The sequence below is a fragment of the Hippoglossus stenolepis genome, chromosome 5, assembly GCF_022539355.2.
Source record: "Hippoglossus stenolepis isolate QCI-W04-F060 chromosome 5, HSTE1.2, whole genome shotgun sequence".
NCBI lineage: Eukaryota > Metazoa > Chordata > Actinopteri > Pleuronectiformes > Pleuronectidae > Hippoglossus > Hippoglossus stenolepis.
Genome location: NC_061487.1, coordinates 11,116,063 through 11,141,462, shown reverse-complemented (window position 1 = coordinate 11,141,462; position 25,400 = coordinate 11,116,063). Strand labels below are relative to the sequence as shown.

Below are 25,400 nucleotides of genomic sequence, written 5' to 3'. Positions count from 1 at the left end.
TTGTAGTTTTCTCCTTCTTTTTCATGTCTTGTACGGTCATCCTGTTGAAATACAGATTATGAGAGTGAAATAATTAAGAAGAATCTAAAAGCATCTCAAACAAGTTATTTTGCGTAAATTATGACACAAATTAACAAATCAACTTTTGTCACCTCCCGCCTTCTTTTCCTGAACCCTGCACCTCTGTGCTTCAAACGCTGTCATTTCCACCTGTCTCATTGTTGACCCCACCTTCAACCCACTCCTCCTCATATTTCTATTCAATTTACCTTTACTACCTCCCAACCTCCACCCCCTCCCATCCCATTACTCTTGTCATCCACCCTCCACCCCTGTAGTCAATAACTCCAATGAGCTGGGCCCAGTGGAGGAGCTGGCCCTGCTCGCCAATGAGACCTCAGTCACTTTGCCCAACCTCAAGTACAGCACGCGCTACAAGTTTTATTTGAATGCCAAAACAGTCAGGGGAGCGGGCCCAGCCATTTCTCAGGAGGCTGTCACCATCGTGGATGAAGGTAAGTCAACAAATGTACATTAGAAAAGGAAATTTCAATCAATTTAGTTGATACTTCTTGTCTCTTTAGCTGGAAAGTTAGATAAACAATTATGAGATGAATATATTAATAATTTTGGTAACAATATCCAAACTTTGCATTCAGATTATATATTTGATTTATAGCTAAATTAAAGCACATCACACAACTCTTCAGTACACCATGCTTTATTTAGTATTTTCAACTATCTCACCTTCAACAGGGTGGGTGATGAAAGATAGTAATTTATTTTTTATAAAGTTGGTTTTAATATGGGGTGCAGTGGTTAGAACTGTACCGGCTATACCGGCTTCCTCTCTAAATTGCAGCTTGAGGTTAGTTTAGACCCTAAATTGACTGTAGGTGTGGAAATGAGTGTGAATGCTTGTTTGTGTCTGTATGTCGGTCTTGTGATTCGCTGGGGAGCTGTTCAGGGCGAACCCCTCCTCTCGCCCAATGTCAGCTGGGTCTGGCTCAAGCCCCACCCACAACATCTAAGGGTTAGGGGTATAGATGATGGATGGTTGGGTTTTTTGCATGTTTTTTAATAGGGAAACTTTGATATTCATTGGCAGTAAATATTGCCTCTGTAAAAGGTAATTTAAAAAAGATGTATGCTTAAAAAACCTCCCTCCAAATAAAGCCAAAACCAGACCTAAATAAATCATGGTGTTATGGAGAAGAGTTGTGCCTTGCGTTTAAATTTGGGATGAACTTGGATGGAAGATCACATGAGGCTCCACCTCGCTCTGTGAGAAACTAAACATTCCTCCAAACACTGGAATGATGTTTACTGTAAAGCATGATTTTCAGATTTTGTGTTTTGGGGAAAGCAGCAGCAAAAATAACAACCCCAAAACACAATGACAACAATTATTTCTTATATCTTTTTGTATATTTGTAAAAATATTATTTATAGTTTTGCTGGTCAGAAACATCAAGCAAAATAAAGGGGAAATGATGATGGACATATTTCACTATATTTATAGACTAAATGATTAACTGAATAATAGTAGATTATCTCAATGTAATTGATGATGAAAATAATAATTATTTTTTAAACTAATGTTTAGTCCGATTGCTCTTATGTAGGAAGCCCCCTGGTGACATTTGGAAAAATAAAAAAATTGTGGCCACTGATGCAGTCAGCCCTCTCCAAGGTGACACTACACTGTTGTGCAGTGTGCGCTCTCCTCAAGCAGAAGAATAGAAGTGTAAAAGTAGGTCTGATTGGTTAAGTCAATCCCTGCTGGCAGCACATACAGTTCATCAAAATCTTTCCCTGTTGCCAGATGCCCAAAGAAATGCACAGTCACGCTCCCTGTGCACTGGACATTGTACCACGCTTTGCACAAGGTGCCATGGCACACGGAAATAGGACCCCGTGTTTTGGTTAACAAGTGACTGCAGACGTGTCCATCACCTCAGAGTCAGTGCATACGGTGTGTTCAAACTAAAGCCCCTTATAGAGGCCACGTCATGTGTCAACAGATTCGTATCTTGTTAGTCATTTTGTTCCCACGCTTTATTATTTCATAGCCACATGTTATGTTTTTTTTACGAATGTCACCAGAGGGGCTCAGAACAAATGTGACTTTTATATGTGAAATATTCACCAGTTTAATGCACATTTTGCCATAGCATTTAAATTTATGTGGCATGTTTTATACATATAAATGTCAATCATCCATGGCTGTGTAAAGTGGAACATGTTTACGATCCAGTTTCATTGCTGTAAGAGTTGACCCGTCCCGTTATGAAACCTCAGATCCATCATTCTACGTGTAATTCACTCACACCACACAGCATGACCTCCTGAGTGTGTCACTGTCACACGCGGTGACACAGATGGTGGCGTGAGAGGGTGGAGGGGGGGGGGGGTCATCCTATAATGAATCCTGTCCTGTTGTTTTTTTCTGTGTCCTATTTCTCTTTACAAGCTCTAATGTCACTGCTTGACGTAGATGTGGGCGAAGGTACCGCCGGTATCTAGACCGATGCCATGTTTTACAGATACAGCCATAGCTTCAAAACCCCCCGCTGCAGGCATGCACTCCGCACGATTTGAGCAATTTCCCCCTTTCCCTCTTTCAAATCCTGCTGCCCACCAAAATGCTGCGCTGAGTTCAAAGCTGGGGAAAGTTCAAAGCCTCAGAGATAAAGATGCTGTGCAACGTGGGCCTTTTTAATGTTGTGTGATAAAACTACACACGTCTTTTCAAAGTGCTTGGCTGCATCTTTTTTTCAAGTGCCTCTGGCGACTTTGACCCCTTCTCACTTCCTCGATGGTGGCTGCTGGTGATGCTTCCCGCTGCATGGCGAGGCTTTGTTGGCGAGGCTTTGTTGGCGTGCCAAGTGAACTGTGTGCAGTGTGTATAATGACTTCAGCATCTGCGGCGTCTTTGCATGTGGAAAGTCTCTGTGTCTCTGTGTGTGTCTCGTGTTTGTTGCGGTCTTCACGCCTATTCCATGTTGTTTACAGGAAGCACCCAATCCTCTCATCCCCTTGCACAGCCTCCTCCACACCGCCTCCCCGACGAGGGTACAAATACTGCTGTGACTGTAGTACATTACATGTCTGATATGTTACAGGATCAGCTTTGTGTATGCTTTTGCTCGTTGGTTTTGTTGTGTAAGGCTATAATGGTATAGATTCAGTTATTCTAATAGCATTTAATGGGACTGTAATTAGATCAAAGCATATTATTGCCAGTTACTGGATTGTCCTTTGATCAGCAGACCAATCTTGATGGTTGTCTTTTCTCTTGTGTGCTCAGCACTGCCGGTGAGTCCTTTCGGGAACGTTAGTTCCTCGGTTGGAGAGGATGGGCCCCTCATCAGTTGGGAGTACTGGGGCCCGGAGAAAAACGTTTATGTAGAGTACATGGTAGAAAACAGTAAGAAAAGCTACGCATCTTTATTTGTTCTACACACAGGTGGCAAGAGACCCCTACTTCATTATTGGCTCATGCAGGTGAATAGAAATATTGGCAGTCATTGGCTTTGGCTTCTGCCAATGTGGACCCAGATGTGATAAACAAGGCTGTCGGTGATTGGATTGTTAATTACTCAGTGCTGGAGAGTCGCATGCATTTCCTGTGACAGTCTCTGTGGAACTTATGAAGACAAACATCATAAAAAAGCAGCACAAACATTCGTGCTGTGCCAGTTGATTTCGACTGAAGTGCTCTCCATTGTTTTTATCCACCTGCAGTGAGGATGAAAAGCAGAATGTTGCTGTAGTATGGCTCTCTCGCACCTACTCTTTAATGAATTCAGTTAGGAGATGTCGTGATCATAGATCCCAGTAATTTAGAAAATGTCCTTATCAAAAAACATATTCCTGTGATTATCAGTCAAATGCATTTCATATTTAACTCCTCACCCCATTTATTTCCACCGAGGCCCTAAAAGCTTAGTGTGCTGCTACTGAGGAAGAAAACACATGGAAATAGATAAATGTCATTAGTTCTGCAGATATTTGGTCACAAACCAAAGTACTGTAAATATTGAGATTCACTTAAGTTTTGCATTCATAACTTAAGCCTGAGGCTGACTTGATCAGTGTCCACCTCAAGTTAGCAAATACAATGCTAACTGGCTATTGTTTTGCAGGTATAATGGTTACCATGTTCACCATTGTAGTTTTTAGCATGTTAGCACAATAACTATTGCTAATACGCACCCAATGCAAAGTACGAGCCATTAGGTATTTGGTCATGAACCAAAATATTTGTGTTTTTTTTGTTCATAAAACAAAATTCTAAAACAGTTTTAGATTTTGACCCGATGGTGGCACTATATGAATACTCAAAGGGTAAATCAACAGAGTTACTAATTCATCCTGAGGTGGACATGAACCTGTTCAGCAAAGTTTCATGACAACCCAACTGGTAGGTATTAAGATATTTCAGGTATTAAGATATTTCAGGTATTAAGATATTTCAGTATGGACCAAAATGGTGGACTGACATCCCTATAGAGCCAAGCTGTGTGGCAGGGTTGAAAACGTTGCAAAATGAGAATACAACCGTAGAGTCACACTGAACATCTAAAAGTCGTTTGTGTGTGCATGCATGGTAAAACAGTTTTCCTCATTTGCCTGTCTATCTGCATTTGTTTTTCTCAGTTGCAGTACATTGAGCACCCGGGGCCTCTGCAATAGTCCATTCACAGACTAAATGAGCTATTTAATAGTTTAAATCTAATACATACAGCATTACCTGTAGCGTAACCACCAGTAGATGTTTATTCTCTTCAACCAGCCAGTTCTCATAATGTCATGACCTCCATAGCCCATTTGAAGTTGTGCTCCCTCAGTCGTACCTCTCTTCATGAACGTCCCTCCCGCAGGTGAAGGTGAACAGGAATGGCAGAAAGAGCCGGTGAACGGCTCTCAGAACGTTGTGCTGAAGGGCTTAAAGGGGGGCCTCTCCTATAGGGTGCGCTTGGTGGCCAAAGGTCACCACGACCAGCCGCTCCACCACTCCGAGGAGCTGTTGGTCACGGTTCCAGGTGAGGCAGTTCCTGGGCGGTTGCCTCCACCTCGGCCTGGCCTGACCTTGCACTGTGTCGTGTGTAGAATGTGTAGTAGATTGTGCCGTTGAGTCGTAACTATAACCCGGTCGAGCATGGGTTTAACGTGTTGTGGTGACTGTATGCTGGGCATGTCCTGTACTGATATAGAGGCAGCACATAGCAGCGTGCATGATGGTTCAGTCTCAGTCAAGTAGAGGAAGTGGACGTTATTCTAATATAGACGTTTACTATAGGCTATGTTTATTAATGTGTGTTATAATACCCAACCTAATATCACTCAGTCATCCTTCGTATATGTGTTTGTGCGTGTATTCGTGATTGTATGTGTGTGTTGTTGTGGGTCAAAGATTGACTTAGTACATTGAGTACTAATGTGGTTTCAATATATTCATGTAACCATTAGCTTAATCTAACTCGTCTAACATGACAGTTGCCTTCACGATCCACTCATGAATTGAAACATCTATCTGTAGTTACTAAGAGAATGCTCAACATAATTTAACAACACATATAACGCTTTACATGTTTGTTGTTAACACTCCAATGTGAGTAATGGTTTCCGTCTCCCGCTCTCAATGGAGAAAATAACTGTCCTCCCATAATTCCTAAGTGTTCCTCTTCCTCTCTGGCCAGCTGTGGCGAGCAGACAGGTGGACATCGCCACTCAGGGATGGTTCATCGGCCTCATGTGTGCCATCGCTCTGCTCATCCTGATCCTCCTCATCATCTGCTTCATCCAGAGGAATAAAGGAGGGAAATACCCCGGTGAGTTGTCGCTCAAACACAAACCGTTGACACACACACACACACTCATTTGTAAACCCACACTTTAATTCTTTATTTGCCATCATTCAATTACTGGGACATGATTGGATTTTAAGGACGTTTTTGATACTTCTGCTGCAGTATGTTGCTATTTTATCATTTTAGCCTTGTGTATACGACGTTACAGTCAAATATTATTCTCTTTCTTACAATAAATATGTGAAACTGTTTTCCATTTTTAGTGATTCAACATACTGACTTATGTCATAAAATGACATATGGAAGTTTCACACCGAGGAAATAGCAAATAATTTTGTAATAACTCTTTTAATAACAATACATTATTAATAGCATTTTATTTTTTTGTATTTTCTGAAATAACAAGAAAGTATTCTGATATGAGAAGAGAAAGTGACAGTTTTATACAAACTCCTCAGTTAAACTATACTTATCATGAAATAAAATCTGTTATTGCATTAAAACAGTCAAATTTTAAGAAAATATTATCCTAATAAGAAACAAAACAAAGTTTTTTGTCATGATGGCAGCAATACTCTTCCCTGACCCATATCACATCCTTCCACCAAGTTTTGTGGTAATCCACTCTGTTGTTTTTTGATATCAAGCTTACACACAAACAAACCAACAAACAAAGTCAAGGGGTAAAAACACAACCTCCTTTTTGGATGTAAAAAAGAAAATCTTAATATGATAGGAAAAAGCTTATTTGTGTTGATTGTTAATAATAATATCTTATATCCCACCAGTCAAAGAGAAGGAGGACGCACACACAGACCCAGAGTTCCAGCCCATGAAAGAAGACGACTGCACTTTTGGGGAATACAGGTGAGAGAAAGTGCTCCAGTCCCCAGAGCAAATATTACCCATCAGCCCCTGCCCCGTCCCCACTGTGTGCCAAGCTCTGCTCTCTCAGGCCGGGCTGGAGCTCTGCACTCCTGCCCTCCTCTCAACCCTTACAGCTCACCAACAAATGACCCAGGATCACCAGTAACAGAAATTCAAAACCAAGAAGAAGTGCCCCCTCATTTGAACTTCTGTCACCGTGAAGCACAAGATCATTTTTTTTTCTTGGGTTTTCTTGGGACGTCCTGGATTCTACTTGTGTTGGACTCTGTATTGTTTGTGCTTGACATGACGCCGTGGGGTCATTTGAGAAGCAGGAATCTTCAGGTTCAAGGGATTTTGGGGTTTGGTTGTTTTAAAAATCTAAGTAAGACAGTCAGGAGAAAAGAAATAAGCTACGTTCATTTTGCAACATGACCCTACACATCAAATCCCATGCAAACTGATAAGCTACTCATGATACATTGTGTTTACAGTATAGATAGTATTAACACTTTGCTTAGTGTATTGCTAGTAGCATACACAACCCAGATAAGATTGAAAATGATTGAAACTATCATTCCTGCTAACGTAGAGCAGTAACCCAGCTTTGCTTGTTAGCATCCTCTTCAAGGCTGCTTCTCCAATCGCACGCGGAATAAAGAAAAAAAAACGCACTTTACTTCTGTATAGCTAGCATTTTTCAATTTTGTTTTTTCTAAGTCAATTTATAAGATTGTCTTGCTTTTATATTTTATATTCCTTTTTGTATTATGTAAACATAAATCTATTCTATGGATTTTTTGCTGTGATAAATACATATCGATATATATATATATAAACAGTATGTATAATATGTGATGTGCATGGTGTGAAGATCTGATATATGAAAATTTGCTTTTGGCAATAATGTATTGAATGGAATTATTATTCCTATATAGATATACAGTATTTAGATGCATATGGATCGAATATGAAATAAGGAGCATGTTTGAGGGAAGTGTACAAGAGCAAGTTAATGCTGTTTATAACAGGCCAGTATCCAGTCGTTCATAATAATAATAATGAGGCTGGTGATATTCTACATTTCATATTGTCCAAAAAACACTATGAAAAGATCTAAACCAACCAGTTCAACTATCAATACCTCTTGACTTGCTCCTTTTAACAGAATAGAGTCATAATATCACAAGAATAAAGTCGTTACATTTCAAGAATGAAATAATACTTATAGGCTGCATATCATGTTGGAGGGATATGGATCACCCTTGCTTTAGTATAGATTTAGTATAGACTTCAGCACCACGTTATCATAAAAATCTGTGAGAAACAATGAGATGAGACAATGGAAACTGTGGTGAGCATCGTTGTCCTTGCTGCTTATTTCCTAAAAATAGTTATTTTCTTGTAATTTGAATTACTTTTTTCTCAATAAATCACGACTTTATCCTCGTAATATTATGACTGTATTCTCTAAATCCCAGACGTTTGTTTCTTCAATATAGTATAAAACAACTGGGCTCGGCAGTAATTCATTGTTTCTTTTGTTCTTTTCGTGTTTTTTTTGGACAAATAGAAAATAAAATTGTAAGACTTTATCAGTTTGAGAAGATAAAACCAGGGGCCTCTTTACACTGCTAGGAAACCTCACCCATGGACGGCTCAGTCATTTCTATCCATGCTGTTTCTTTAGGCTCAGCTGGATTCTTACAGTATGTCAATAAAGGCATAACCTAACTCAACTCAGCTGTTCTTGTTTGACTGCAGGGGAGCAGACTGTGAGCTCAGGCTGTACATGTACTCGGCCCATGTGCCTGTCAAAGTGCCACACTCACATAAAACCCCTTTTTAAGCATAGTGCGATCATGTCTCGAGGCGACTGTTGTGTTGCATCGCGTTGTGTTGTGTGGGATCTCAGCCGGATCTCCTCGTCCCAATCCAGGGGGTGTGGGTCTCAGGAAAGGTAAGGGTGATGAGGGTGTGTTGGGGGGGGTGGGCGTGTGGGTGGGCGGAGGGTCATCATTCTGTCAGTCTAGCATGTGAGGGTGGGGGGGGGGGGTCAGTGGATAGTGGAGTCACTGTGGAGAAAAACTGCTCGCTGTTTGTACATCCCAGGTTTTCACAGCCGCCATCGAGTTTAATATTTGGTCCTGAAGCCGTCATGTGCAGAACATAGATGAATCATTCGTCTGCAGCGTCACTGAGCTGTCAGTGCTTTCTTTTGCTTACTGATTATTACCTGTTATATTTAGATTTATCAACATTTCAGCATTATGACGGCTTCATGATCTGAACTCATCGATGTTCAAGTCATAGATGTGGAATGTTTCAACTCTCTGATATCCAAAGAAACGTTTCTTTGGAGATTTTTTCATGCATTTTGCCAATTTTGTGATATTTCTCATGCTTGCTTCAGGGGGATGTTTGGCTGAAACCTTGCTTTCCAAGTGTTACTCATTTCATTTGCCTTTTTCATCACAACCTCTGTGTTGGGGCGAGGGTGTTGCTTTTGTCTAACAACATATGTACCACTTCATTTTTTTGGTTTCAGGGGGAATTGAACAACGTATGATTGCTTGAGCTTTATTCCCCTTTTGCCTGATGGAAACCAACTAATCATTCATCCACAGTTTTTTAGACGTGGAGCCGACCAAATTCAAATTGGACAGGAATGTTCATTGCTGCTGAGTTTAAAAGTTTTTTTAAAAAGTAAAGAAATAAATCATCATATTTTCAAAATGAAAAAAACAAACTGGAATGGCACTCAGTAGAGTTCATACCTCCGCCAAGGCCCAACATTTCCCTTAAGACTCCACCGTTAAATTCACTAAATCCTGAAATGTCAGTCCCCTTAACATCCCAGATTTTTAAAATTATTTTCTGAGAAATGAACGAAAGAAAACACTTTATCTAGCATTGTTAAAGAAAGGGAAAAGAATATATCCTAGATCTGCCCCCTGATACTGATCCGTATGCACACCTAAATATAAGGAGTTCTTCCTTAGATCATGCTCCACCCCTCCACCAGATTTAAATTTTTTGCGTAATCCTGCCGAAAATAACACAGACAAAGACCTGACCTCCTTGGCGGAAGTGATGACCTACTGATCATACAGTAGTTATGTTGTGGTAAAAGTAACCATTGGCCGTCTCGTGCTCCATCTAAAAAAGTGACCACTAATCTCCTTGTTGCATCACATCATCTCACCTGTAACACCTGCATGTTATTTTCTCCTCCAGTGACAATGAGGACCATAAGCCGTTAAAAGGGAGCCGCACGCCGTCTAACGGGACAGTTAAGCGGGACGACAGTGACGACAGTTTAGTTGACTACGGGGAAGGAGGAGACGGACAGTTCAACGAGGACGGCTCGTTTATCGGCCAGTATAGCGGGAAGAGCGGCAGCAGGGACACGGCCGAGGGCCACGAGAGCTCGGAGGCCCCGTCCCCCATTAACACCATGAACTCCTTGAACTCATTTGTGTAGCCGGTCGGTCCTCGCACACCAGTATGAGGCGCTCGGTCCCAGGGTCTCTCTTTAGAGGGCTGCCCCCAACACCGCATGGCTTTATGATCACACGTCCACACACGAATCAGTAAATACACACAGCTCATCAGAGACTTTTATCTTTTCACTTGGAAATCTTTATAGAGAGGCTTGGAAACCCTTAGCTCATTATATATGAAGTAGCTCAACCAGTCATATGATTTTAACAGTGCATGAAATAGGCCTACTTGATATTATGATATAAATCCATATTTAAATTAACACTTTGATATTAACAAGCGTTGCATTTTGTTTTTGTTTTTTTTGTGGTGTACCTGGAATCTCTTACGGACTATGCAGTGATCGTCTGAACTATATTTGTTTCTGTTTTTTGTTCTTATATTATCGACTATGTTCAAATAGTAATCAGTGTCCACAGTAAATGACTATTACTCCATGTATTTTGTTTTCCAACACAGCAGCTTGTACAGGAATCTGTATTTAATAATGTAATTAGCTTGTTTGATTCCATCACGCATTTGTACAGTGCACACGGTAGCTCATGTACAGTGTATATATACTGTATAATATAAAGTGAACTAATATTGGGGGGCAGCGCACACAGCATGCTTGAGTCTGCTGCATCGACACGATTCCATCTGTCCCCGCTCTGTGGAAACATCCACCTGCACCTGTGAAGGAGGGGAACTGAAACGCTGCATGGCATGGCACATGACCTTTGACCCGCATGTGACCTTCTCAGTATTGACCTTGAGATCTGGAGGCCCGGTGGGGGAGTTTGCCTCTTGCCCCTGCAATGCTCCTTCGGCAGGTTGTGCCTTTTCTTCAAAAACAATAGTTCTGAGTCTGAAGTATCTTTCCAGAGATCAGTGATTGGAACAGAGACTGTAGTGGGACTGCTGAGGTCACATCCAAGATAGGAGGAGATAAGTGTAAGAAGAGGACCCTGCGGAGGGAGGAATAATTCATACACTTCATTTCCTTTTTTCTTTTGAAAGACTCCTCGCAACACCTTGAGACACAGGACAGGATTTGATTCCTCCAAGAAGCTAAAACATTGAAACCACTTTCATATATTAAGTTTGCAGCCGTTATGTACAGGACCTGATTGTATCTGCAGTGTATGAATGTATAGGTGTGTGTGTGTGTGTGTGTATGTATATGCAGAGACATTATTCATTTCACATTAGGCAAAAACTGTTGACGTGTTCTAACAACACTTGAGGGCCTTTGGATGGGATCAAGATTTATTTTCTCTTAACTTGCATCAAGTTTTTTTTTTTTTTTAAGACATGTAGAGTATTTGTTGAATTTGTAAATACCTGAATTGATTGTACAGGGACAAGCAGCTTATGAGGCGGCCTATGAAGGCAATATTGTGCATGGTCTGGTTTAACTTCGATAGGACTGTATTAAATATAGACTACTCCCTAGAGAATATCTATATTCATTTTGTTTTTCTTGCTGTGCACAGTGAACATTGTACTGTAACTAACTGGACAGAGAAATGCATACACTTTTGAATTCTGATTGTTTTTCTGGTTTGCTTGTCAGCGAGTTCTGTAACTTTGACATTGTACAACAACCTTAAGGGTGAAGCGACGATATTAACTGATGCACACAATGATATTTCTCTGATTTGTATTGGTTCTATACGCAGTACCCGTATATAGATGCTGCCAAAATGATGCTCTTTTCTGACAGTATTGCAAATGGTTTTGTATTTAAGAAACAGATTTCTACTAACAGATACTTTCTTTGTCTTCTATTTAAGTTTATCCTTTTAGTGCAAGTATGGAATTCAAGCTACTGGAAATATAATGAATGAATAAATAATTATCTGATTTTGTTCTAGTTTTCAGACTCTTCTCTCGTTGGCCACTTTCAGACTTAGTCCTAATGGACTAAGATTCACTGACTTATTAAAACCCTTTGATTTGTAGGGCTACATAATGTAACCACAAATTATTTATTATTTACCTCAACATGTGTAATTTCAGTACTGGCCAATTCTTTGACTGTGAAAATACAAGCAACTTTTATCCTTATTGCAAAAATAGATGCTGAGTATATGTTTGGTATGTCTATGTGTTGATTGGCATGTGTGCATGTAACATGGTGTCAACCAGTGCATCTGAAACCACATCTAGACTACAAGGACACTCAGTAGAGCACATAGCTCCACCAAGGCCCAACAGTCCCCTTACATTCAATCAAGCTGCAACAGATTGCACAAACAAAATATAAGCTCCCCAAATATGCCAGTTTTTTTTTTCTTCATCCAGATCCATGAATTATTTTCAGGGACCTTGGTGAAAATGTTGAAAAAACGCCCCCTCACAAAATGTTAAAGTAAAGAGAAAAGAAAATCCTGGATCCTCCCTAGGATCTGGATGTGCACAAACATTTAATATATTCCTCCGTGACCCATACCTCATCCTTCCACCAGGTTTCATGATAATCCATCCAATCGATTTTTTGTAATATTGCTAACTAACAGACAACAAACACCAATAAAAACTGCTTTGACGTAGAAAATAAATGTACCAACCTTTTTCCATCTGAATATACTTGAGGTATTAAAAGTAAAATATTTAAAAACTGACCCTTATGCCTGATATATTATTATACACTGTAAGATGTTATGTGGTTGTTTTGTCCAGATGTTTCCTTCATGTTTGCATTTGTGTTTCTTTTTAAATCAGTTGTGTGTGAGATGTCTCAGCCTCAGTAAGGAGGTAGGTAAATGATTCATATTATTGCTATTATTCTAGAGTATTGCATCGTTTTTCAAAACAATGGAGAGTTTTACTTCTTTAAGCCACAGACGGTTAATGAAATGAAACCATAAAGAATTTGAAGTGGAAATGTCTCTTTGCTGGGAGCTACTAAAAACTCACCTAAAACAACAGGACACTGCTGATGTGTAAAAGGCACAAAAAGGTTTGGAAACACAGGTTGGAAACTTTGAGGATGTGTAGTATTATATATACTTATTATAGTGTTTATGTAAAATCTTTAACATTTCTAAAGTAACACCTGTCAAATGAATACAGTAGTGTGATATTTTCCTCTGAATTGTGGTAGAGTATAAAAGCATATTAAGAAGAATAAATGCATACTCACAGTAGAAGTACAGTGAGAAGTAAAACCAGCCTGTTCGGTGAACAGAAGCTGCTGGGCTGTGTAAATATGGACGCCTTCACTCCCCTCAGACACTAGCAGCTAAAGAAAGGCCTCATGAAACACAACAGTTGGGCTCCATCTCATTTTTTTGTGCTCACTTGTGGCCCTTCCACTTCCATTACAGTCATATTGTCAGGGTAATGGTGAGAGAGCAGCCCGCCATCTGGTGCATTATCACACAGCAGTGGTGTCAGGAAGCGAGGAAGTCTGCTATCTGCTGTCTTGCAAATCCTCTCTCTGCTCCTGGCAGAGGACGCTGCCTTCTGTTCCTCCAGGTACACTAATTCCTTTTTGCAGGGTGAAATTGTTTGGGGGGGGGACCGTTCACAGAAGTGTTTGCCGTTAATAACAGCAGTGATTAAAAGTGGATTGCCTCCCTGCATATTTATGAATCGGGGTTGATGTTTAATTTTCTTTTTCTGTAATGACGCCAGGAGAGTTTTTACCAGGGAGTGTTGAACTGCAGCTGTCTGGAATATTTCAGTCGAAACAAATGACTCTCACTCCATGTGAGCAGCAGGGATGTCAGACACCTGACGACCTTCAGCAACCGGATGATTCATCAATTTGTTTGTGATGGATTTTTCCCTTTTGACTTTACTGCCACCTACTGACAGAAGGCAATTGCACTGCTGACTGAAAAGGCAACAGGCTTTTAAAAACACTGAATCAGAAATTTTGATGCAAGGAGCATGACTCGACTTGTCAACAAAACATGCTAAGGATTATTCTACCATGAAAATGTGTCATTCTCAAATCACAACACGTGGCCTCACATCTGGGCCGTCTGCTGTAAGCCTCTGTTTAGCCCTCTGTTGACATCTCCTGTCCTCAATTACAAAGGCTGCCCATAAGAGGCTTAGCTATTTGTTTTCATGGCAACAGAATCACATTATTTGTCCGTCGATTGGTGATCATTTGCACCAAACGAGCAGCTGCCCGTTTACCCCTCTGACCTCCAACCCACCCACCCACCTTCCAGTCGCTCTGCTCTGACCGCCTCCCTCCATCCATCTCATTCCTCATCCAGTCCTCGATGGATCCATTCCGTGTCAGCCGTACGCCTGCCATAGCCTCCATTAGCCATTCCCAGCCCCTCTGTGTCCGGCTCTTTGATTTATTGCATGGGCTGAAAGCCTTGTTTGAATTGATCTGCGGCTGGTTTGTGCGTCTACCTCCAGTCTGGTTTCAGCCGGGGGGGGGATAATTACATGGTCTCATTGTGACGTCCTGTTTTCCGGCAAAACCTCCAGGAGCTTCGAAGGGCATTGTTTGTGTCAACCGCAGGACATAATCTTTCAGCATGTACAAGATCACCAATAAAAACATTGTGCGGAATAAAAGACATCAAAGGCAGTTATTAGAAAGACACCAGCATTTAGTTTCTGGTATCCTTAAGTGTGTGCAGAGCTCCAGAGCGTCTGTTCCTTCGATGTAAGTGGCAGAGCCTTTGTGCCTTTATGCAAATGTGGCCTTTTCTGATGCTCTGAGAGCTGCGGAGGATAATTGTTTATGATTACTCTGTGACATTTCCATATGGCTGAATAACGGTATGACAACACGCACAAACACACACACACACACACACACACACACACACACACACACACACACACACACACACACACACACGTGTCAAGACCAAGCGGTTGGAGCTGATTGGTAGGTTTGGTTTGTTTGAAACTGAAAACCCCAAATGCAGGAAGGGGTGGAGGAGTCAAAGGGTGTTTATATTTTGACCAGTAGCAAATATCGATTGCAAATCTCCTGTACAGCGGACACAAGATAAAATTTGATCTTTACTATAAAGATCTAATAATAACATTTAAATGTTGTTGTTTTTTTATCATGTTACCATCAACCCTCTCCTCACCTAAAATTCCTTTTCCCCACAAACACCCCCCCACCATGTCCCATGTGTATTTCAACATGGATGGGTTGCATGAGCCCCGACGGAGATCACTGGGGCTAAATCACATTTACCCTCCCTCCTCCGTCCTCCCTGTTCCTCTGCCTCCACATCCCTCCTCCTCCTCTGCCAGGCAGATAGATGAGAGCCACCTATTCTTTTCTCCAGACAGCAGGGTGTTTTCTGTTCCTCTTATCCACCCCAGACACCGGCCTTGTAACTGTGTTGCTCGCCAGCAGGATCTTGCTCTCTTTGCATTTTTCATCTTGTAAGAGGAACAAAACTGTTGGTCTGAGGGTTGAATACACCCAGATCTCAGATAACCCGAGCACAAAATAATATCCTTTTTAGGGCCTGCTGCTTTATTAGGATGTCATGTATTTCCTCAGTGTTACTAAATTCCCTGGCCTCTGTGGAGTGATAGATTTTCCAGATATCTCCCTGAGGTGCAGATAATGTCTTTTTTGTGTCTGGCCAACATTAACAACAGTTTCCATCTCAAAAGGAGCGAAAGTCAGAATAATAACACCCTCAGGGAACAGAGCAGCAACAACAACTTGATAGTAGGCAATGACATTTGGGTAAAGTCAGAAAAATAACTTCTTGTATATGTTCTGCCCAAATTCATCCATGGGGACTAAGTCCTTTAATTAATTCCAGCCTGCTCTTTCTCAAAGATTCCTGCATTATTTATGCGTCGCAGCAGATTATTTGCAGTGTGGTGTTTACAGCCAAGATTTAAATCTAATCCCCGGGGATTGAGATGGTCTCATGTTTGGACTGACACATGGGCCAGGCGCTGTAATTAGTAGAGGTGCCCTTTTGATATCTGCGGGATGAAGAACAGGCTGATGGATAACAAGCAGGCTGGAGCCACACTCCTTTCTCATTTTCTCTTGTCATGCAGATCAATTTATCCGCTCATGTTTGAAAATCTCCGTCTGAAACTTTTGCTGGTGCTGCGCCGCAAAACAAAAGAATGAAAGAAAAAAATAATCTCATCTCCATTAAATGTGTCTCTGGATAATTCACAAACATAACAGTTGAAATTTCTGTTGAGACAATTTTGCTTGAAGGTTTGTAGCTTCAGGGAATAAAAACGTATTATAAAATATATATACACTACCGTTCAAAAGTTTGGGGTCACCCAGACAATTTCGTGTTTTCCATGAAAACTCACACTTTTATTTATCAAATGAGTTGCAAAATGAATAGAAAATATAGTCAAGACATTGACAAGGTTAGAAATAATGATTTTTATTTGAAATATTAATTTTGTTCTTCAAACTTTGCTTTCGTCAAAGAATGCTCCATTTGCAGCAATTACAGCATTGCAGACCTTTGGCATTCTAGCTGTTAATTTGTTGAGGTAATCTGTAGAAATTTCACCCCACACTTCCTGAAGCACCTCCCACAAGTTGGATTGGCTTGATGGGCACTTCTTGCATACCATACAGTCAAGCTGCTCCCACAACAGCTCAATGGGGTTGAGATCTGGTGACTGCGCTGGCCACTCCATTACAGACAGCATACCAGCTGCCTGCTTCTTCCCTAAATAGTTCTTGCATAATTTGGAGGTGTGCTTTGGGTCATTGTCCTGTTGTAGGAGGAAATTGGCTCCAATCAAGCGCTGTCCACAGGCATGGCGTTGCAAAATGGAGTGATAGCCTTCCTTATTTAAAATCCCTTTTACCTTGTACAAATCTCCCACTTTACCAGCACCAAAGCAGCCCCAGACCATCACATTACCTCCACCATGCTTGACAGATGGCGTCAGCACTCTTCCAGCATCTTTTCACCTGTTCTGCATCTCACAAATGTTCTTCTGTGTGATCCAAACACCTCAAACTTTGATTTGTCTGTCCATAACACTTTTTCCAATCTTCCTCTGTCCAATGTCTGTGTTCTTTTGCCCATATCAATCTTTTCTTTTATTGGCCAGTCTCAGATATGGCTTTTCTTTGCCACTCTGCCTAGAAGGCCAGCATCCCGGAGTCGCCTCTTCACTGTAGACGATGACACTGACGTTTTGCGGGTACCATTTAAAGAAGCTGCCAGTTGAGGACCTGTGAGGCGTCTATTTCCCAAACTAGAGACTCTAATATACTTGTCTTCTTGCTGAGTTGTGCACCGGGGCCTCCCACTTCTCTTTCTACTCTGGTTAGAGCCCGTTTGTGCTGTTCTCTGAAGGGAGTAGTAGACACCGTTGTGGGAAATTTTCAGTTTCTTCACAATTTCTCGCATGGAATAGCCTTCATTTCTAAGAACAAGAATAGACTGGCGAGTTTCACATGAAAGTTCTCTTTTTCTGGCCATTTTGAGAGTATAATCGAACCCACAAATGTGATGCTCCAGATACTCAACTAGCTCAAAGAAAGGCCAGTTTTATAGCTTCTCTCACCAGCAAAACAGTTTTCAGCTGTGCTAACATAATTGCACAAGGGTTTTCGAGGGTTTTCTAATCATCCATTAGTCTTCTAAGGCGATTAGCAAACACAATGTACCATTAGAACACTGGAGTGATAGTTGCTGGAAATGGGCCTCTATACACCTATGTAGATATTTAATTAAAAACCAGACGTTTCCACCTAGAATAGTCATTTACCACATTAACAATGTATAGAGTGTATTTCTGATTAATTTAATGTTATCTTCATTGAAAAAAACAGTGCTTTTCTTTGAAAAATAAGGAAATTTCTAAGTGACCCCAAACTTTTGAACTGTAGTGTATATATATATATGGTTTTACCTGTTGAACAAACACACCTAAATTTAAATGTCTTGCAGATAAATCAGGAATGATAACCTGAGTTTACACTGAAGCAGTGGTTGAAAGGCACAAATAGTCTGGCTGTGGCTCAGGAGGTAGAGCAGAAGGTCAGTGGTTCGATCCCCAAAGTGACCTTGGGCAAGATTTCCTGCCAGAAGCATATGAAGGGTGTGTAATAGAAAAGGGGCTGTGTAAAGCAGTGAAGGATGCAGTAAGACTAAAACAGGTCAAAATATGTGGGGAGAAGGTGAGGACTTGGTGGGCAGCTACTATTGGGACCAATGGGAGACAAGTATGTGAAGCAGGGGGGTTGGGTTAACCCTTGTGTTGTTCCTGGGTCGGATTGACCCAGAGTGTGTGTGTGTCTGTGTGTGTGTGTGTGTGTGTGTGTGAGTGCGTGCGTGTGTGTGATCATACGCAAGCCCTGGCCGGTCAGGGTTAGGTTTAGGGTGACCCAAGGATTGTCATTATCCAATTCTCCTGGGGTAATTGAGACCAATGGATTGTCATTCTCGATTGTCATGGGAGGGGTCATTTAGACCCCCAGAGAGGGCGCTGTGGTGCTCTGTGGGGTCATTTAGACCCACACCTGATTCCAATTGAAATCAAGGGGGGTACATTAGACCCACATATAAGTCTCAGTGTGCCACTCTCTCACGGACCATGGCACGATGTCGCGTCAGGAGAGTTTCACCAGAGAACAGGTTCTCCAACAGCTATTCTCCCAGCAACCATCCTCTGAACCCGAAGAGGACGCGAAAGAGCCAGACCGAGAAGCGGACGGACAAGGAGATGGAGAAGCAGACTGAGAAGCAGACAGAAAAGCAGACCGAGAAGAAGACAGAGAGGACGGAGACGATGGCGACGGAGACGATGACGGTGACTACGAAGAAGATGACGGTGACAAAGACTACGACCCAGTGGGTGATGCTTCTGCAGATTCTTCATCCTTGGAAGAAGAAGAAGAAGAAGAAGGAGGACAAGACCACGGTGACACCACCACCACCACCACCACCGGACTCGTGGAAAGAGAGACCTTCCCGTCAAGAAACGGGGAAATAACATGGTCCTCGAGGGCGTACGGCCGAGAGGAGGGCCACTGATCCTTCTCCTCCTCTTCCTCCTCCTCTGCTGCAGCTCAAAGCGGGGTCCCCCGGGGCCCCACGATCCACGCGACGTCCCGCACCGGTGACCTAGCCTCGACGTTCCGCCTGTTCATCACACCGACGGTAGAGAACATCATCCTGGAGATGACGAATCGGGAGGGTCCTAAAACTCTTCCACACGTACTCTAGACTGCTGCGCTTCGACGACCGCGAGACGAGACGCACAAGACGAGCCACGGACAAATTGGCGGCCGTGCGAGAGGTCTGGGACGCGTGGGTGTCGCGGCTACCGCACCTCTACAACCCGGGGCCCGAAGTGACCGTGGACGAGGTTAGTCTTTTTAAAAAAAATATTATTATTATGTTATGTTATGTTATGTTATGTAGATAGCGGCTGCTAGTCCTCGTCCTCATCTCATCTCCTCTCATCTCTTCTCCTCCTGTTTTTCTCCCTAGGCCGGTGTCCGTTCCGTCAGTACATGCCCAGCAAGCTGAAATACGGGATCAAGTCGTGGGTGGCCTGCGATGCGAAATCAAGCTACGCTTGGAAGATGCAAGTGTACACCGGAAAGCCGAGTGGCGGACGCCCAGAACGGAACCAGGGGTTGCGGGTAGTGCTCAATGTAACGGAGGGACTGCATGGTCGTAACGTCACGTGCGACAATTACTTCACCTCCTACGAACTCCGCGGCAGCTCCTGGAGAGGAAGCTCACCGTGGTCGGCACGGTTTGGAAGAACAAGCCCGAGCTCCCGACCGGGCTGCTGGCGGTCAAGGGAAGAGAGGTGTTCTCATCCAAGTTCACATTCACGCCCACCGCCACTCTTGTGTCCTACATCCCAAAGAAAAACAGGAATGTGGTGCTCCTGAGCACACGGCACCCCGAGGCCGACATCAGCGACCGCGAGGACGGGAAACCGGTCATCGTCCTGGACTACAACCGCAACAAAGCTGGCGTGGACAACCTAGACAAGGTGATCGGAACGTACAGCTGCAGGAGGATGACCGCGCTGGCCCCTGGTCGTCTTTCACAACATTCTCGACATCTCTTCCTACAACGCCTTCGTGATATGGAGAGAGATTAACCCAGACTGGATGCCGGGCAAGCGGAACAAGCGGAGGGTGTTCCTAGAGCAGCTGGGAAAGGCTCTCGTGACTCCGTTCGCCGGACGAAGGAGAGCATCCCCGCACGGACGCGTCCGCCCCGGTTGTGAAGGCTGTAAAACCGCCGCACAGAGAGCTCTTGACTACGACGCTGACCCGAGTGTCCGGCCCTCCATAGCCCTAGCAGCAGCCCCGCTCGGGGCGAGTAAGAGGAAGAGGTGTCAGATATGCCCCAGGAAAAAGGACTGTAAAACTCACACCGTGTGCCGCGGGTGTAACAAATACATCTGCAAGGGCTGCTCACTTGTCTATTGCCCTACGTGTGCGTCCTAATATGGGGTGGGCTATGTGAGGGGGCCAACAGCCGGGGGAAGCAGGGACAACACAAGGGTTAAGGTGGAACCACTGAGGACACCTTGTGGGCAGGTGAGGAATGGCAGGGAATCAACTGAGAGATTTGAAGAGATGGAATGAGAGGCAAATGAAAAAATACATTTTATCATTTCACTGATTTTCTATTCCACTTATGGTGCACCAGTTATAAATAATGTGGATACGACTTCAAGAAAATAACATTTACTCAAGTACTTTACACAAGTACAATTTTGGTGAAATGATGTAGAATTAACACTTAACTCAGCACTTCTAATGATAATGTATTCAGTAAGTCTGACTGTAAACTTGACCTGCTGGTTCCCCAGGACCATGGAGCAGTGGTTCCCACAGTGGTGCCCCCAGCATAATGTTTATAACTGAAAAATATAAAACTTAAATTGATGTTGGCAAATCCATATTAGTTAAGCAGCTATAGGTTGACGTAAGGGTAAGAGCTACCCTAACCCTAACATTTTCAACTAATTTAACTAGCATATATGTAAAAGCAGATATGTGGTCTTTACATCAAGTTACATGTAAGTGACATTAAAAAGGACAGAGGGAAGTGAGTTTTATGAGAAGAATAAAGAGTTGACATGATGATGAATAAGGACAGTGGGGATATTGTAGTAGCAAAGCAATTTGATGATGGCTAATGCGCATTAAAGCTGCACTGCCATCAAAACCATGAGGTCAAGCTTTTTACAAGATAATATATATATATTTTTTACAACTTATGAAAAAAATGTTGGCACGTGTCCAAATGGGACCAAACTCGGCTCTGCACTTTCTTGGGCAATTTACAACAGAGACGTGAAGTGTGAGGCTGATTAGATGGATAGTTTGGGAAATATGGGTTACACATACAGACAGTTTGTGGAATTAGCAGGTAGATGCCTCTGGTTCCTGGATTCTTTCTTTCTTTGTACTTTTTCTAAATAACGGTGACTTTGTGTGACGGTGTAAGTTTTAGGCTGGGCAAATAATATACGGGTAATATGGGGGTGGAGAGTGAGAGATATTAGCCTCCACACACACACACACACACACACACACACACACACACACACACACACACACACACACACACACACACACACACACTTTTTTCTAGTGTTAGTGATTCCGTGGAACCAGAGGCGGAGCTCAGGGGGCACCCGGACACTTCAGTGGGACTCACAGCTCTCTGCTCCCGGGGAACAGGCGGGTCTAGCGCCCCCCTAAGTTGACATCCCTCCATCCAATCCTCGGGTGCGGGACCGCGGCTCCGTCAGTCTCCTCTCTCCGCTCTGAGCGCCCGGCGATGCGGTGCTGAGCAGGTGTGAGCATCGTGAAGGACGAACGGAGACGGACGGACGCTACCGGAGGGTAAGGACACGACCAGCCCCGCACACACTCACACACACACACAACCGTGTGATTTTCATTTTAAACCTCATCTCCACAGGCGCCGGGTCTGCGCGTTTTGACAGCTGTGGAATCAGTGTTGTTTACAGAGTGCGATGTGCGGACGTGAAGGAGCTTAGTGCAGCAGCCCTCCGCAATGCAGGATGGCTGAAGACCAGGGTAGAGACACGCTGCGTGTTGCATGTGTGTGTTGAAATATCACACAGGGACACACCGTGTGTATCTGACTTATCGTGGCGGGGGTGAGGCTGCATGTTACATGATCTGCAGCACATCCTGACGCGCGCTTCTCTCCACCCCCCCCAAAGAACGTCCCGATGCTCAGTATAGGTGAGATCGTTTAGGGATGTTTCAATGCAACACATCCATCAGCTGTGTAAGTGAGTGTGAGGTTTAAATTCGGCTGTAATCAGACATCACAAGAGGCCACACAGCCTGATGGCGCCCCCTCGTACCGACCGTCCACAGCCGAGATCAGGGAGCTGTAAACACTCTGCTCCGGGCTGGAGCTCAGACGCATGTCCTGATGTTTAGCGGTGGACGGAGGCATGTGGTCCGGCTCTGTCCTCCTCAGTAATGGCCCATCGCAGGGGTGGTGGAGTCCGGGTGTCAGGTGCAGGAGAAGGTGTCATGGGCGCGTCCACACACACGCACACACACCAGGCTCCAGTGGAGGGAGGGAAGCTGCTCATGCTACATGCTGTCAAAGTAAGGTTTGGGTACTTTCAGGGGAGATTGCCAAGAGGAGGTCTTCATCACGTTGCCAAATGATGAAGGGCAAGCTTTGATTTGGTTGCGTGAGGATGATGGAGGTTTTAAAATCATAAATATGAAAAACCCCACATGGGATTATTTAGATGCTAAATCATTACACTGGCAATCAGAGGATGTCGCACTTTGTTAAATCCTACATGAGACAAATTGTGATTCGTGAATATGGGATATACAAATATAATCAGATATATCTTTACACGTCTGTTAAGTTATGGTGTGAGGTTTGGCTGCAGGGGTTTGCAACATCCACCATCAGGTGGCTCAAAGATCCATTGCAATTCATAGACCACAAAAGAAGCATCATGGATTGCAGAACGCTGCACCTAATGGCTGTGGATCAGGAGGAAAGACCCCAACCGGGCCCCAAGATGTTAGGGACACACACCCAGCCTGTGGTGGAGCTGCCTTAGAAGAGGGTGTCTTGTGTTTAAAAGGATGAAACACCCGATGACACTAAGGTACACGACTGATGCTACGTCCCTAACATCTGCTGGTGGTCACAATTATCTGCCCGTGATATCTGCTGCTGGTTGGCAACTTAACATCAAGCTAGTGCGGAGGACCTCCGAACATACAAGGGGTATTCACCATCTTCTCCTGTGTTCTAAAATAACAGAAAAACTACAAATGTTAAAGAACAACACAAGAGAAATGTCTGGAAACACAGATTAGCCATATGTCATGATCATTTTAATGGATAAACAAGTGTCAGTGTTTGCAGACCCCCGTTGTAGAACCACTCATTTAGATCTGTCTGAATGATAGGCCATTGCACGGTGGACCCTTTGCTGACTGGTCATTGTGAAGGAGCTATATTGTGAAAATTGTCTGTAACTCAAGATTTACAGATATATGTGACCACTGTATCAGATAATGTCTTTTCGAAAGGCACATTTAGTCTTCATGCTGCGGTTCCATAATGACTTGAGTGCACGGCTCTGGGCAACACAACAGACAGCAGAGTAGGATTTAAGCTTGTAATAGGGATTCACAATGTAATCAACACCACCCAACTAGAAGGGAAAGTCCCATTTAATGGGCGTGTTTGTTGTGTGCACTCCAGTAGGGTAGAGCTAAGCCTGCTATTTTGGATTTCTGGTCTCAGGTTAACATATAATGCAGGTTTATGAATTGTTTTGGGGTTTCTGGGCACTAAAAGATCTTTAATCATCGCCCCTTTTGCTTCTGGGGTTTGTTTTTGCAATACAGTGTCATGAGAGTGTGAGATTCCACCCCGTGTGTTTGTCCGGACTAAATCAGAGCCATAAAGGTGGCACACAATGTCAGCGGGACTCCGTGGCCGCCTGTCAGGGGATGCACTTTATGAATCTTGTAAGCCTGACTGCTGTTAATGCATCCTGTGCCGCCGTCCCGCGCACACCCCCGAGGACAGACCCTCTCCTTCATGCTAGGTGAATGAATTTACTCGCCTCAGAAGTAGGCTAACCTGCTGCATGCCGAGCAGCATCTTGAGTTTTTATCCCCCCCTCGCGATCCCCCCCTCGCGAAATGTCAATGGAGTTTTGGATTTTCTAAAAAGGAGGACGTTCCCTTACCAGCACATTTGGCAGAATTTTGTTTTACATAATACAGTATAGCCTGTAAGATATGGCTGCTCTGTGATGCATGTCGAGGCTACAGCTTCAGCCTCCATTAGTGTCACATTCAAATGACTCAACTCTACACTTACTTTATCTTCTTCCTCTTCAGTCTCATACTCCACTCAGTCATGTATTGAGGTAGTCAGGGTAACCTCACCTGAGGCCGACACTAGAGCTGTCAGCCTCCACATCTTCACTTCAGCCAGCATGTGAAGTATGAACATGAATACAAGGGTGAGATTCTTGTGTATAAATCCTTATTGCAAATCTTTCCCATGCACCAAGATTTCTTTATATGTATATTCAGCCAGACAATGAATTTTTTAATTCCCCCATCTCCTTCAAACACCACTGTCTCAATTCAAACAGCATGATTTTGTTGCTCAAAGCAGAATCTTGGATGTTTCCCAGCAAAGATTAAGGCAATTTTAGAGTCATTTTAGGAGATTAGATTTGTTCCCAGATGTCCTTTTCGAACCCTGGGCGACAAATTCTTGGGCAAAGAGTCAAAGAACCAGTTGAATAGAGGAAGATCGATTAAAAAAGGCTCTAAACTGATTGGCAGCATTTGCATTTGGCATCAGCGGGGCTAGTTTGTCAGGCGCTGTTTGTTCTGTCGCATTGAATGCACCATCAGTCGTGCTGGATGGAATACGTCACCTAGACTTGTTTAATTGTTAAAGTGAACGCTCTAGGAGAGGACATAGCAGGACGAGACGACCTAGGCGCATGAAACACACACACACACACATACACACCAGCTAGTATTGCTGCCGCTGTCTCTTTCTCTCGTGCTGACAAAACATGCGCTGCTCTCGTCTCGATGCTTCCTCCAAATTGCTCAGCAATTTACGCGCCGGTGATCAATGGGGGAGATCCACTAATGGTACGGTAGCGAGGCAGAGGCATGACGTCTTCTGTGTTTGCCTGGAGACAGACCACTCCTCTGTTTATGCCTGAGGAAGAGAAAAGGCCTCAGTC

The 25,400-nt window shown here is 43.3% G+C and overlaps 2 protein-coding genes across 25 annotated transcripts in view; both read left to right on the top strand.

Annotated features, from left to right (window-relative positions):
• Positions 1-12,037, top strand: part of LOC118109536 (neuronal cell adhesion molecule) — an 81,129-nt gene extending 69,092 nt beyond the window's left edge. For 11 of the 23 annotated variants that reach the window (XM_047339843.1, XM_047339841.1, XM_047339847.1 and 8 more), the window contains 7 exons: positions 339-515; positions 3,016-3,075; positions 3,311-3,430; positions 4,887-5,048; positions 5,706-5,837; positions 6,605-6,683; positions 9,921-12,037. In XM_047339843.1, the coding sequence (XP_047195799.1) occupies positions 339-515; positions 3,016-3,075; positions 3,311-3,430; positions 4,887-5,048; positions 5,706-5,837; positions 6,605-6,683; positions 9,921-10,167 (977 nt within the window). In that variant the 3' untranslated portion in view covers positions 10,168-12,037. Of the gene's footprint in view, positions 1-338; positions 516-2,473; positions 2,510-3,015; positions 3,076-3,310; positions 3,431-4,886; positions 5,049-5,705; positions 5,838-6,604; positions 6,684-9,920 lie in introns of all 23 variants that reach the window. The other 12 variants (XM_035156723.2, XM_035156722.2, XM_035156720.2 and 9 more) reach the window with 4 other exon arrangements.
• Positions 12,038-21,785: 9,748 nt separating this feature from the next.
• Positions 21,786-25,400, top strand: part of LOC118109724 (contactin-1a) — a 73,425-nt gene continuing 69,810 nt past the window's right edge. For both annotated transcript variants that reach the window (XM_035157067.2, XM_035157064.2), the window contains exon 1: positions 21,786-22,005. The gene's annotated coding sequence lies outside the window, so the exon portion shown is untranslated. The remainder of the gene's footprint in view (positions 22,006-25,400) is intronic.